The 13779-nt window shown below is 45.8% G+C and overlaps 1 protein-coding gene across 1 annotated transcript; it reads right to left on the bottom strand.

Moving 5' to 3' along the window:
* Positions 1-589: 589 nt before the first annotated feature.
* LOC138953169 (proteasome subunit alpha type-6-like) lies at positions 590-13503 on the bottom strand. Its single transcript, XM_070324968.1, has 7 exons — positions 13346-13503; positions 12824-12918; positions 11673-11754; positions 3831-3986; positions 3131-3309; positions 2145-2239; positions 590-1157 (listed from the first exon to the last, which is right to left on the bottom strand). The coding sequence occupies exons 1-7, from the start codon at positions 13419-13421 to the stop codon at positions 1100-1102; spliced, it is 741 nt and encodes a 246-aa protein (XP_070181069.1). The 5' UTR covers positions 13422-13503; the 3' UTR covers positions 590-1099.
* Positions 13504-13779: the final 276 nt, after the last annotated feature.

The raw sequence follows: 13779 nt of genomic DNA, 5'->3' as shown, positions 1-13779 counted from the left end.
ACAGATCTAGATCTAGTGTCTCGCTTTCTTGCAGTTTCACCTATGCTCTTTCTGTGTGTGTGTGTGTGTGTGTGTGTGTGTGTGTGTGTGTGTGTGTGTGTGTGTGTGTGTGTGTTTGTGTGTGTGTGTGTGTGTGTGTGTGTGTGTGTGTGTGTGTGTGTGTGACGGAGTGATTGAGTTTGTGTTACTGTTTGTCGATTTCTTACGTGAGCCTTGATGGCTTCGCCTCTTGTTTAGTATTTAAAATGCCAAAAAAAAACCTCTCCTGGAACAAAAGCATCGGCAGCCGATGAAACCAAAAACCGGCTGCCGGCGTGTAGCCGGCAGAGTTGCACCCATGCTTTTCTGCATGAAATGAAAATGCAGGCAATCAGTCTACGTAGCTTTTCCAACTGAAGAGGTTCAGCTTCTCTATGATTTGTATGTATGTGTTGCAGGACTTGGTTTGTGCCATGCAATGAAAAAAGCAACCACACTTTTGTTTCCAAACCAGGCATGCCATGCTAATGAAAGCATGTACCACTACACACACACACACACACACACACACACACACAACTCCTCTCTCAATTTTCCCACAAGATTTGCGATACTTCAGGTTGTGTTTAATAAAACTCTCAGAACAAACAGAAGTCTTTACAAGAATCTTTCACACTTCATGTGGACAGTACAGTATGATCTCAAATTAAGGGCTACGCCACAGACACCTTAATGGCTCATGTAACCAACACATCCTAAAGTTTGTGACAGCAGTCAATAGATCTACAAGTGTATTTAAGTTTGACACTTAAAGTTAAAAGTGTTGCACTGCAATTACTTGTACAACAAAAAACGCAACAGAAAAAATAATTGGTGTTCTAACTTTTTTTCCTGCAAGCAAGATGTCTTCCCCCTGAAACAAATAAAGCTAGTTATAACACCTGAAATTGTTCATATGTTCATTTTCATGCAGCCTTGCTGTCCAAGTGAACACACCTGCACCCCTCCCCACCCCAATTGATGAAATAGCAACAGGGACAAAGTGAAATCAGTCTCCCACACAACAGATGTCAAAACAAAACACAGAAGCCAATGAAAATTAGGCGATGAAGGTTATGGCTCAGTCTTTTTCAGCTATAGCAGTAAGGTGTACGTCGATATCTGCTTCGCTCAAAATCCTGAAACACAAAGTGACCTTCTTGAGTACAGAACGACGACGCAAACACAAATATCATAAAACATCAGTATAAATCAAATGCTTTTTAACCGCACACACATACTTCAAAGAAGCTGTTTAACAAACACATTTTTGGCTCACGTAAGTGTAGCCTATGCGTTGCTAACTTTTGTCTGTCTGTGTGTGCGTGGGTGCGTATGTATGTATGTATGTATGTCTGTGGTAGAAACTTTAACATTTGAAGACGTCACAACATTTGAAGACGTCACATTATGACGTAAGAGGGTTAGACGTCACGCGAAGGAATTACTGAAAGTCTCGGTCATTGTTAATGTGAGCGGGCCGAGACTAGCTTTTTCTTCGAAATCGGCCATTCAGATCTAGATCTAGTGTCTCGCTTTCTTGCACAGTGTCACCTATGCCGTTTACTGTGTGTGTGTGTGTGTGTGTGTATGTGTGACGAAGTGATTGAGTTTGTGTTACTGTTTGTCGATTTCTTACGTGAGCCTTGAAGGCTTCGCCTCTTGTTAACAAATAATTTCACTTATTTTAATGAAACAGAGATGTCTAAACCCTTTTTCTTACTGCCATTTCTTGAAAAGTGTTGCACATCTGCTTGCAACTAAGTTAAAAAGGCCCCACCCAACCCCAGGACAGCAACTCAACACAGAGTCTTTATATATATAATACTCTCCCAAAAAAGAAACTTGACACAGGTAAACATTGATTTTTTTTCAAATATGTTAGAGGAAAGCACCAAAATTCAGTTTGAAGTTGTCAGTTACATTGTTGCTAACCACTAAACCACAAAAAGAACATCATTGAACTAAGACTTTACTGGGTGGTCGCCCTTTCATTGAATTGCAAAAAATACTGTCTGCACAAAACCCATGTTGAACAAAATCAATGTTTACCTGAGTCTAACTCGCAAGTAATCTAACTGGCAAGTAAATTAACAAGTGCGCACACATCATACACAAACACGCACCTGAAGTCATGGTTGTCTCCAGTTACGACACCAACTTCAACCTCTGATGCTTTGAAGTCTGCTGACAGGACTGTTGACAAACATGTGATGGCATTCTGAAACAAAAGATAATCAAGAAAGAATGTTGAATAAGCTTTTGAAAACACAAGGTATAAAACACGGCTTGCATACTGAACTTTAAAAAACTGACACGAGAATGAATGTTTTTGCTAGTTCAAACACAAAGCACAGCCAGTCAAAACAGAAAGTACAAAGGAAAGCAACTGTTTCGCCCCCTCAAAAAGCATGAACAATCTTGCAGTACAATAGGCGGCTTGCCCTATCCGGCGCCAGCCACGAAATCACGCTATAAATCCGCGTTATCTTGCGTGGCCTTGCGAGATCTGCCTCAATCTGCAGGCATGTTTTGAGAGCTCTGTGAGAGGTTGCGTCTCCGTGCAGACACTTCGCCTTGAAAATGGTGAATTTGCGCTGTGCAGCAGAGGGCTGCAGTAATGATAGCCGCAAGAATAATCCTAAAGTTAGTTCAGAGTAGTAATGATAGCCGCAAGAATAATCCTAAAGTTAGTTCAGAGTACCCAAGCATGGTACACAAAGGAGAGGCAATCAAGTTTTTTTTTAAACATAAGCCAGAGAACACCAGCGCTTGTGAAGCGATGGCTGACTTGTCTTCAACGTCAAACATACGTGCCATCCCGGTACTCCGTTGTCTGTTCAATAACTGTATCAGATGCGGTTTCTTGTATCGTGAATGTTGTATTTTTCTTTCTTAGAGGTCATTTGGAACTTTGGTACTTGCAATCGCATGAAAATTCTGCTGTTCGGTAGCCATTGTAGCGTATGGAAGGAACGATAACTCTTGAGAGCAAAAAGTTTGTCCGCAGGGAAGTGAACCTTCCTTACCTCTCGCAACAGAGAGCTATCCAAGCGGGGTATTGTGCAAATTTGCTATTAACAACAATCCTATTCATACAAGTGTTACTCACCTCTACTGCTTCACTGTATGTGAAATCCTGTTTCTTCTTGATCTTTTTCTCCAGGAAGCCATTGGCCTCCAGCTGTTTGGAACCAGCAGACGTAGCCTTGAAGCCGCAGTAGTAGCCAGCGGGGTCTGTTTTGAACACCTGTGGGCCGTTCTCTTCATCATAGCCGATCAGGATCATACCTGAAACAAGTTTATAGTACTGAATTAAACGTTGCTACAAAAATCTGCAAAACCTAATTTGAAATTGATAATGACAGGAGTGGGTATGAGGCACAAGGGTACTAAACTACTATGGCTATCTCAGAACTTTTCAGATTTGATTATAACTGAGCATGCAGTGAGATTGACACCTATACTTTCCCTTGTTTGCTAAATTGTCTTTTTTTATGCTCACCTCTGGACAAAACAAACTCTCGACATCAAGTGACAATCCCACACTCTCACTCTCATTCCTATCAAAACTGGTCATAGATAAAAGCAGCAATGACCTTCACTTCTCCAGACTCACAAGAAAAAGCTGGAAATTAGGATTAAAATGCCAGTAAATGCATGGGTGGGACTGAAAAATGTCATGAATCCTGAACCAACCTCAACCGAACAGTCCCCCCCCCCCCCCCCCCAAAAAAAAAGAGGCCACAATCGATTCCGTATTTCCAGCATATACCGGAAGAATCCCAACCATGTAAATGGAGTGTACTCACAACAGCCAAGCGGTCTCATTTCTGCACTCTGTGTGTACACCTGGTTGATGTTAGCAATGCGCTTGCAGAGAATGTCCACAGGAATTTCATACCCAAAGGTGTACTTCCACTTGGCTGCCTCATAGCGTGCACGCTGCACTTGTGACTGGCTATCAGCTGCACACACAACAATACAGAAATCTTTGGATTAAATTACATATTCTTACTCCCAATCACATATTGCATTTGACTACGTCTGAGATGCTAGGTACTGAAAACGCTTACCCATCTAACACAACAAGGGGAAGCAAACCCATCACCAAAAAGGCAAACGTAGCCATGGTAACGAGAGGGTATCCCGGGAGTTACCTCCCCTCTAGTGGATACCACGTCACTTCCTACACGTGGCACTCATACGATTTTCAGCGTCTCATGAGAGAGGTTGTTGAAATTTTCGCTCCGTGGCTGCCAGGTGTGAGTTCCTCACAGGCCGGCCACGTTACTCGTCTTTCACCCGTGCGGGCTTCTTTTGGTGAGCCCGTTCTTGTTTGTTTCTACCAACTTTTTTGCTATGTTTAGTTACTGATGTTTTCGTCCTTTGGGACATGTTTGTCAGTGACTTTGTGCGTTTTAGCCATTTTGTATTCTGGTCAGTGTGTTGACTGTGATATTTTGGTGTGTTAGCCTCCGCTTGTCTACTCTAGTAGTTTGCAAGCGTGGTGTTTGTGGTTCTTTAAACATTGTGTGTTACTGAGCTTTCTGTCCGTTCGGACTTGTGTTTGTCAGTAATTTTTCGTGTTGTTCGTTTGTTTGTTGGTCAGCTGGGCTGACCCCGATAAACGGAGAGAATCTTCCGAGTTCGGTCGTAGGCCGCTACTCTTGGTATAGTGCTAGTTCTGTGTGTTCTAGCGTTACTATTGTTCCCTCCTTTGCTCTGGTTGGAGCAGGGGGAGTGTGTGTCCGCTTTGTTTCAGTCCCTCGTTCCAGCGGTCCGCTGATAGTGTACGAGGTTATGCAGCGCTCTGTTGTTTCCGGCAGTGCCGCCCTTCCGTTCTGCGGTGGGGGATGTGCTGTCACTTGCTTACCTGGTCGTGCCTTCCGGTTTCCGGATTTCAGGTTCCTGCCTCAGCGGTTTCCGCCTCCTCAGGTGGACTCTCAAGTAAGTAGAGCTGGTCCGACTGCCCTGGTGAGGCGACGAGACATTCCCTGCTGGGAAACAGCTCACATGGGCAGAGTCACTACCTGCACTCTGCTGGTCGGCCGGCACCACCTTACGAGGCTTGGGTTGGTTGACCAGCAGGGGTGGTTTGCTGTCAGTTGGCACGTTCGCCTGTCTCAGGACCGCGCAACTGTTGACTGGCAGCGGCGACCCTTCCCGGTTTCGGCCGGGATAAACACAGCGGTGGCTTGCCGCCGGCCGACATTTCCGCCTGTCTCAGGACCGCGGAACTTGTTGACTGGCAGCGGCGAACCTTCCCGGTTTCGGCCGGGATAAACACAGCGGTGGCTTGCCGCCGGCCGACATTTCCGCCTGTCTCAGGACCGTGGAACTTGTTGGCTGGCAGCGGCGGCCGTTTCCGGTTTCGGCCGGGATAGACTGGCCTTCGGGTTTTTTGGCTTCCGGCCTCAGTCTATGCAGTCTTCGTTTCCGCTGTCGGCGGTTTCGGCGGCTGCGTTTCCGGTTTCGGCCGGAAGCATGGGTCCACCTACACACGTACGCTGTGGCGACGTGGTAGGACGTACCGCAGACTGGCCTCCGGGCTTCATGGCTTCTGGCCTCAGTCTATGCAGTCTCCGTTTCCGCTGTGGTGGTTTCGGCGGCTGCGTTCCCGGTGTTTACTGGGAATATAGGTCCTCCTACACACGTACGCTTATGTGGCGGGGTAGGGGGAACCACAGACTGGCCTCCGGGCTTTATGGCTTCCGGCTTCAGTCTATGCAGTCTTCGTTTCCGCTGTGGCGGTTTCGGCGGCTGCATTTCCGGTTTTTTACTGGAAATATAGGTCCACCTACACACGTATGCTTCTGCTGCGGTGTAGGAGGGACCGCAGACTGGCCTCCGGGCTTTATGGCTTCCGGCCTCAGTCTATGCAGTCGTCGTTTCCGCTCTTGTGGTTCCGGCGGCTGCGTTTTCGGTTTCGGCCGGAATTATAGGTCCACCTATACACGTACGCTGCAGCTGCCGTGTATGGCGGGACCGTACACTGGCCTCCGGGCATGATGGCTTCCAGCCTCAGTCTTTGCAGTCTTTGTTTCTGCGGTGGCGGTTTTGGTGGCTGCGTTTTTGGGTGGTTTGCGGCCAGTTAACAAGAACTCCTGTTGCAGGTTCGGACTTTGTTGACTGGTAGCTGCGGCCGTTTCCGGTTTCGGCCGGGATAAACGGTTCCGGTTTCGGCCGGAAGTATAGGTCCACCTACACACGTACGCGGTAGCGGCGGTGTACGGGGGATCGCAGACTGGCCTTCGGGCTTTATGGCTTCCGGCCTCAGTCTATGCAGTCTTCGTTTCCGCGGTGGCGGTCTCGGCGGCTGCGTTTTCGGTTTTGACTGAAAGCGTAGGTCCACCTACACAGGTTCGCTTTGACGCTCGGTTTTGGGTGGACCACACACGGGCCTTCGGGCTTTCTGGCTTTGGCCTCAGCCTCTGCAGTCTTCGTTTCCGTCGTGACGGTTACGTCGGCTGCTAGCCGGCTTCGGCCGGGTTTGCTGTTCTTCTTCTTGGCAATTCCTTTGGATGGCAGGGAGAAGGCAACAGTGTCTGGCGATAGGCCCTCCTTCACTTGTACGTCCCGTCGTTGGTGGTAGGATGGGCCGCAGACTGGCCTCCTGGCTTTAGGGCTTCCTGCCTCAGCCTACGCAGCCTTTGTTTCCGCTTTCTGTGGTTTCGGCGGCGGCGTTTCCGGCTTCGGTCGGGTATGCTGTTCCTCTCTCTGTCACTTCCGGTGGAACGTCAGAGAGGGAACAATAGCAGTCGGCTTTCAGCACTCTGTGATTTGGTCAGGGCAGTCGGTGCTTCGCCCGGAGGGCGTTGCACGGCCTCTTGCCCGGGCCTGCGGTCGGAGGGGTGGTCTACTTACCCTTTGCCTCATGGTCAAGGGATGAGTGAGGTCCTTTTCTGGGTTACGGTTTTCCGGTTTCCGGGTATTCCGTTCTTCCTCCCACCGCTGGGTTTATGGCTTCGGTCTTTGTCCTTTTTAGTCCACTCTGAGGTTCAGTTGGTGGTCAGCGAAGGGACATGGTCGGGATTTTCGTCAAGGCTCAAGGCTATTCTTGCAGCTGTGGCGGACGTTACTTCCCGGTACCTTCCTTTTGGGAATATTAAGTCTCTCACCACATGGTCACTCTGTGGCTCTGCTGGGGTTGACCGGAGACTGGCTTCCGGGCTTTTCAGCTTCCGGTCTCAGTCTCAGCAGCCTTAGTTTTCGCATGCTGCGACTTGGTCGGTCGCATTTCTGGCTGTGGCTGGATATACTGTTCCTCTTCTTTCCGGTTGCTTTCTGGGAGAAAGGAACGGCTGCCGCTTTCGGGCGTTCCAGCTCCTCGGCCGGGGTAGTTGTCTCGTCACCTTTCCGGTGGGAGGGGCTTCTGTCTATTCCGTTCCGTCGTCTTGGACGTCATTTGGCTGTTTCTGACTCGCTGTCAGTCAGGGTATCAACTGGTATGATGTTCTGGTACGCGCGTTTCCGGTTTTCCGGTTATTCGGTGTACTTTTTTCTGCCTCTGGTGGATGTGACTTCGGCATTTTCTTTCGCTCGGCCACTCTTTTTCCGCAGCAGTGTGAGCGGAGATCAGGTGCTTGATCCTCGCTTCTCTGCCCTTCGGGGTTACGTGTGCCCTCCCTCAGGCGGCGAACAGTTGTTTCAGCCACGGGCTGCTGCTTCTGTCGCACTTCCGGCTGGCCGGAGAGGTGGTTCTCTTACCGGCGTCTCAGTTACGTCAGGGTTTGTTTGTTTGTTTATTTGTTGCTTAACGTCCAGCCGACCACGCAGAGCCATATCAGGACGAGGAAGGGGGGGATGAAGGGGGCCACTTGTCAAGCGATTCCTGTTTACAAATGCACTAACCCATTACTTGTGTCCCAGCAGGCTTTAGTAAAACTAAATTAATACCTACTGGAAGATTACCAGTTTCCAGTATGTTAAAATAGGCTTAACCTATCTACTGCTGGACTTACATCAGAACACTAACAGATTAAACTATACATGAATCGCGAGGCAAGCGGCAAGAGAAGAGATTTTTGGAAAAAATACAGGTGAATGAGCAAGAAGGCAGAAAAAAGAAAAGAATTCATGAAGAAAAAGAGAGCATGACAGGAAAAAAGAACCAAAAATCTACCTAACAGCAAACTAGAAAGCTCCTGCGGTTCCAAAAACAGGAGGGGCGTTTAATTTCATAACCGCAGTGCCCCACTGCGGGAAGTTACGTCAGGGTTTTAGAACAAAGATTGACCTTGGTGGTCATTATTGTCTGTCGCTGGGTCCGACTCTGCCTTTCTCGGCGAGCAGACTTGTTCTGGTGTTTCGTCCTAACTTAAGCTGTTCTTGAGTTGGCCTCGGAGGTTACATCCAGTTTTCTGAGGGGGCGTTGTCTTTGGCAATGTAGGTCGGCGGAGTCATTCTTTGTGGCTTACCTTCTCTCTCAGTTTTGGCCAGTCCTCTCCTTCTGGAAGGGGGGAGCTGGCTAATGTTCCTATTTTCTTCCGTTTACCTGCGTGCGGCGGGTACTTCGGAATTAGGACTGTCCTACGGACATTATGGCTTTTAGTCTTGACCTGTGCGATTGTCTCCTGCATTTCACAGGTAGCTATGGCATTTCCGGCGCCTGTGTCGGTAGATTTCTAGTCTTTCTGCATCCTCTTTCTGAGGCGAGTCAGTACGACTTCCGTTCGGTCGGGTTTCTTGCTACAGTCACCCTTCTATCACAGGCTACTATGTTTATGGTGTTGGCCCGTTGGCTCAGTGTTTGTCCCTCAGTCTTTCAGACGTGGACAGGCTTTTTCGGGCCTTTCGCTCAAACCCAGGAGGGCTCTTGATTTGATCTGGGATATAATTTCCAGTCTTTTTCCTGAGACCCCTTGTCTCGGGAGTCTTTTGGCTGGTCGGCTTCACGCTTTGTCTGGTATGCTTACCAGTCGTGTTTTCGGCTTTGGGTTCTTGATTCGGTTGCAATTACCTACAAGCGGACTGAACTGCGAGCTCTATGGCTTGGGGGGCCATTTTGGTCATGGTTACTGGTCACTCTAGACTTTTGCCCTCTGTGACTCCCGCACTTTCGGGTGCTTATGCTTGTAGCAAGTATCGGCTTCCTCGTACTATCCTTCCCTGCTTTGGCACGAACGGATAGAGGATTTCGGGTTACCATCTCTTTTGAGAGCAGCAGGTCTGCCGTTTACGGCACCCTTCTTTAGCATGCTTTAGGGGTGACGATGTCAAAAGATCGCAGTCAGGGTTTTCCTGTTGTTTTCTTGTGTCACTTCCTAAGAGTACCTTGATCGTTTCTTGGTTAGTTTGTACTCTAACACAGAGTAGCAGACAGTGTGCTTAGGGGGGGTGAGCGTTTCTTCACGTTCTTGGAACTTTCGGAACGCTTATGCTCTTTTTGAGTTTCTTATCATCGGGTCGGACTCTGGTACGTTGTACTCAGGTCTTTCTCTTTCTTTTTGCGCGGAGTTTGGTCACTCCTCTCTGGAGCTGACCTATTTCGCTCAGTTGTTGTCGGGCTTTGGCATAGCCCTCCAACAAGAAGGGGGGGGGGGTCAGATTGTCTTCCCCTCCTCTCGGCTCGGGTTAATGTAATCCAGGGCTCTTCTTCCTCCCTGGGCCTCCTTCTTTACGGTCCGGGGAGGAAGGGTTAGGCACAGCTTTCTGAAGGTGTCTTTAGCAAGTTTGGTCTAAGCGACATCCTGGCTGTCTTTCAGGATTTTCTCTGGCCCCTTTCTGGCTTGTTGGCAGGGGGCCAGTTCCTGGTAAGGGTGTTAGAGGGGGTTAGAATTTTTCTTTCCCACCGGGCCCTTCATGCCTTTTTGGGCAGCGGGCCAGTTTCTGGCAGGGTTTCTAATGGGAGTTGAATTTTTTCTTTCCCACCGCCTTGTTGATGTTATCTGCAATATGTGATTGGGAGTAAGAATATGTAATTTAATATACAATTTCTAAAGTAAATTTTGATTTGATTAATATACTTACCCCAATCACATAGCGTAGGCCCGCCCGCCTGCCTGCCCCGCTTATGGTTTGAGTTTTCTTCAAGTCGTATGAGTTGCCATGTGTTGTGGTAGGAAGTGACGTGGTATCCACTAGAGGGGAGGTAACTCCCGGGATACCCTCTCGTTACCATGGCTACGTTTGCCTTTTTGGTGATGGGTTTGCTTCCCCTTGTTGTGTTAGATGGGTAAGCGTTTTCAGTACCTAGCATCTCAGACGTAGTCAAATGCAATATGTGATTGGGGTAAGTATATTAATCAAATCAAAATTTACTTTAGAAATTTTATATTAGAGAGAACCCATAGACAAAGGACCAAATGTCATGATGAAACAGAAAACTAAATTTTTTCCCTATCTCATCTTTAAAAGCACTTCATCTTGGTATTTTTATTCTCTTTTTGTGAAGTTTTTTTTTATTTTTTTACATGTATATGCTATACATTACAGGACATCACCTAACCAAAGGGACAGAACCATACAACAGAAAAACACTTGAACAATTACAACATACATGGGGTGGGAGGATGGGTGGGGGAGGGGGGGATGTTCAGGGCTTGGTGGTCGCAGTATCAAAAGGATTTAAGAAAGAAAAATCCTAAGGGTTACATCAAAACATGCATATATATATATACAGGCGCCAATCCTTGTAAAATTTATCTACTGTATTATTCACAACTGCGTTATACTTTTCACTAATTAATCTTTGCTTAAAATTTCCACTAAATGTCTGAAAATGAGGGGTCTTTTTGTTCATTTTGGAAATATATACGTGGTGTTTGGCACAGATTACTAACACATCAAAAGCTTTATCGGTGACTACATTGTTCGCAACTCCAAGAAGAACCAGTTCTTTAGACAGTTTTAAATTGTCACAATGGGTGCAGTTCGCCTTTAGCCAATTTACAAATTCTATCCAAAAAGTCTGCACTTTATCACACTCCCAAAACATATGTAAAAGGGTTTCTTCATTTCTACCGCAAAATGTACACAATGACGTATCCACAATTTTTTGCAAAAATAGAAACCGTTCTGTGGGCAAAATTCTTTACAATAATCGGTACTGGAACCATCTCAGACAAGTGTCTTTTGTTGTTTTAAAAACATGTTGAAAAATAGCCTTCTTATCTAACAAACAGTCGAAAGATTCAGACCATTTTTCGATACATTTTGGGACCGTAACATGTTCAATCAGTTTTTTGTAAATAAGTTGTGTCTTACCTTTACAAATACATTTCCACACAATGGGCTCTGTCAAAATAAAATGTTTATCAAATTCTAAGCCTTCATCTTGTTATTATTTTTGAATTAAGAGGTTGAACAAGCACCTACCAGAGTCACACCCTAATGATGTTAACATTCAGTGCTAATTCTGGGTAACTTTAGCAGCACAACCAAAATTCCCCTGAGACAGAGCATTCTGCCGAACAGTTTCACATGAAGATTAGAAAAAGACTGATGAACACTATCTCAATAGCTGTCAGTTATGAATCAAATATGACTTATTTGAAAGCTTCATATTGCTCTATCAGCAGCTTACCAAATGCTTTCTCTTTTTCATTTTCTTCTTTTCTCACCCATCACCCCCTCTGCCTTTTGGCCATGCACAACCGTAAGGCATTCCTCCAGCAAAGGCTGCACAGTATGTGAATAGTGTGCACACTCACCTATCATGCCAGTCATGACACAGCCTATCCTTTCTGTCAGAGAGTACATATGAGTCACAGTGATGGGGTCCAGCAGTTTGTCCTGTTTAGACAAAACACAATGATTTTGTAAAGCATTTGACACAGATGTCAGTCGCTAAGAGTCACAGTTAATGCAATAAAACTTGATCAGCTGGGAGTACAAAATCCTGAAAAGAAAAGTGATTGGCGGGGAACAGGCTTGCTGAAAGAAAAGCACATTGAAGAGAACAGGCTTGCACTATTTAATGCTTCAATTCTCCTTTGCAAGTTTGGCAGATCAACATCTCAAAGAAGTTCACGAATATATGATATAAACATCAAAAGACAGGTGAGTTTTAGTGTAAATCTTTCTGATGAACGTTCAAACCAAGTCTATTATTCATAGAAACGCCATGATTTATTTCCTTACTATATGCACTTTACAGTGGAACAGAGACCTGCTTAATAAGTGGACTGACGGGCGCAGTGGCGTGGTGGTAAGACGTCGGCCTCCTAATCGGGAGGTCATGCGTTTGAATCCCGGTCGCTACCGCCTGGTGGAGATTTTTCCGATCTCCCAGGTCAACTTATGTGCAGACCTGCTAGTGATTTAACCCCCTTCGTGTGTACACGCAAGCACAAGACCAAGTGCGCACGGAAAAGATCCTGTAATCCATGTCGGAGTTTGGTGGGTTATGGAAACACGAAAATACCCAGCATGCCTACTCAACGAAAGCGGAGTGAGCCGACTATGCTCTCAAGAGTATAGTGTGGGGAACCCAAATTGGCAAACAAGCTCATACGTAACCAGAAAATTTCTGGAACGCTGAAGAAGAAGAAGACTGTTTTGGATATAATTTTATTGCCCTTTCCACCGACATGCAAAATTTGTTCAGTTTTAATTTCACTCAGCATTTCGCTTTTTTTTTCTCATCAAGTCGAGCTTAGCTTTTGTGAATTTAAGTTTTGGGTGTGACTGCGTTCTTGGTTCCACGGTCGGTATACATGTTTGTTGACATCGCTGACCTGTCTTACAGTTACAGTATAACTGGTTTTGACAAACAGCTTCATAGTGGCAAAGATCTACACCAAAATGCACCTGCCATTTTTCTTCTGTCAAGAAGTAACTATACATGTGGTTTACTGCTTACCGGGACTTTCTTCTGTGTGACGATAACAGCGCTGTCCTTTCCCCTGATAGCGACTGATGTTAGCCCACCTTGGTTGATGGCCTTGAAAGCATACTCTGAAACATCATGTAGAGATACTGAAATAAATTGGAAAACCCCTACAGTTTACTAAAAATGTAGCTGTGTTGAGTCTTCAGGAGCAACCTTGGATCCTAAGTCATTCACTGATTGTGATTCAGTGTACTCATTTTCTCCTGTTTTCTATTAAATAAGCTGTAAGATGAAATAACTTGAATGACACTTTTCTACAAACGTTATCCCACCCCTCCTTTATTATCATTTAAGTGGCACAAGCCGTTATGAGTAAGTAAAAGTAATGCATGTACTGGTGGTACTGGTAGCTTTGTTACAACTTACAGCAGAGGTCCAGGTTGAGAACTGCACCACTCAGTGCAACTTCAATACTGAAACGTCCTCACAAGCTTTAAAACGAACGTACAAACTACACAAGACAACATTACACCAGCCGGTGGATGTCCTTACCAACTTGATAGAGTCTGCCTTCGGGAGAAAAGATGGTAATGAATCGATCAAACCCGGCACTGCTTCCTCGCGACATTTTGCAGAGATCCGAACAACATGACACAGCACACGGGAGGTAAGAACAGCGCTTCCGGTTTGTCCCGACAACAATTTCACAAACGGGAACGTTATTTAGAAATAAAGACTACACTAATATTTCAGTTTAAAATGTCGTCTTTGGATGTCTTGGGTAGTTGTTGCTGATGAAATCAATGGGTTTCTTTTTCAAACATTTTTTTAATTTTCGTTTCTGTTTCTTAATAACTTTTTAATTCTGAAAACGAAATATTGGTTTCGATATGGACTTTACTTTTTTAAGCTTCAGCCATGCATCAAAGTGATCTCTAATAAAAATTCTTCACATTTCGATTTTTTTTTAATAGAAATGTTGTAAC

Source organism: Littorina saxatilis, linkage group LG17, assembly GCF_037325665.1.
Source record: "Littorina saxatilis isolate snail1 linkage group LG17, US_GU_Lsax_2.0, whole genome shotgun sequence".
NCBI lineage: Eukaryota > Metazoa > Mollusca > Gastropoda > Littorinimorpha > Littorinidae > Littorina > Littorina saxatilis.
The sequence above is the reverse complement of the archived record's forward strand: the minus strand, read 5'-3'. Positions and strand labels throughout refer to the sequence as shown.

Coding starts and splice junctions, on each gene's coding strand:
- LOC138953169 (XM_070324968.1), bottom strand. CDS start 13,421: ATGTCGCGAGGAAGCAGTGCCGGGTTTGATCGATTCATTACCATCTTT. Junction 12,919..13,345: donor AGGCAGACTCTATCAAGTTG/GTAAGGACATCC, acceptor ATGATGTTTCAG/AGTATGCTTTCAAGGCCATC. Junction 3,310..3,830: donor AATGAGACCGCTTGGCTGTT/GTGAGTACACTC, acceptor AACTTGTTTCAG/GTATGATCCTGATCGGCTAT.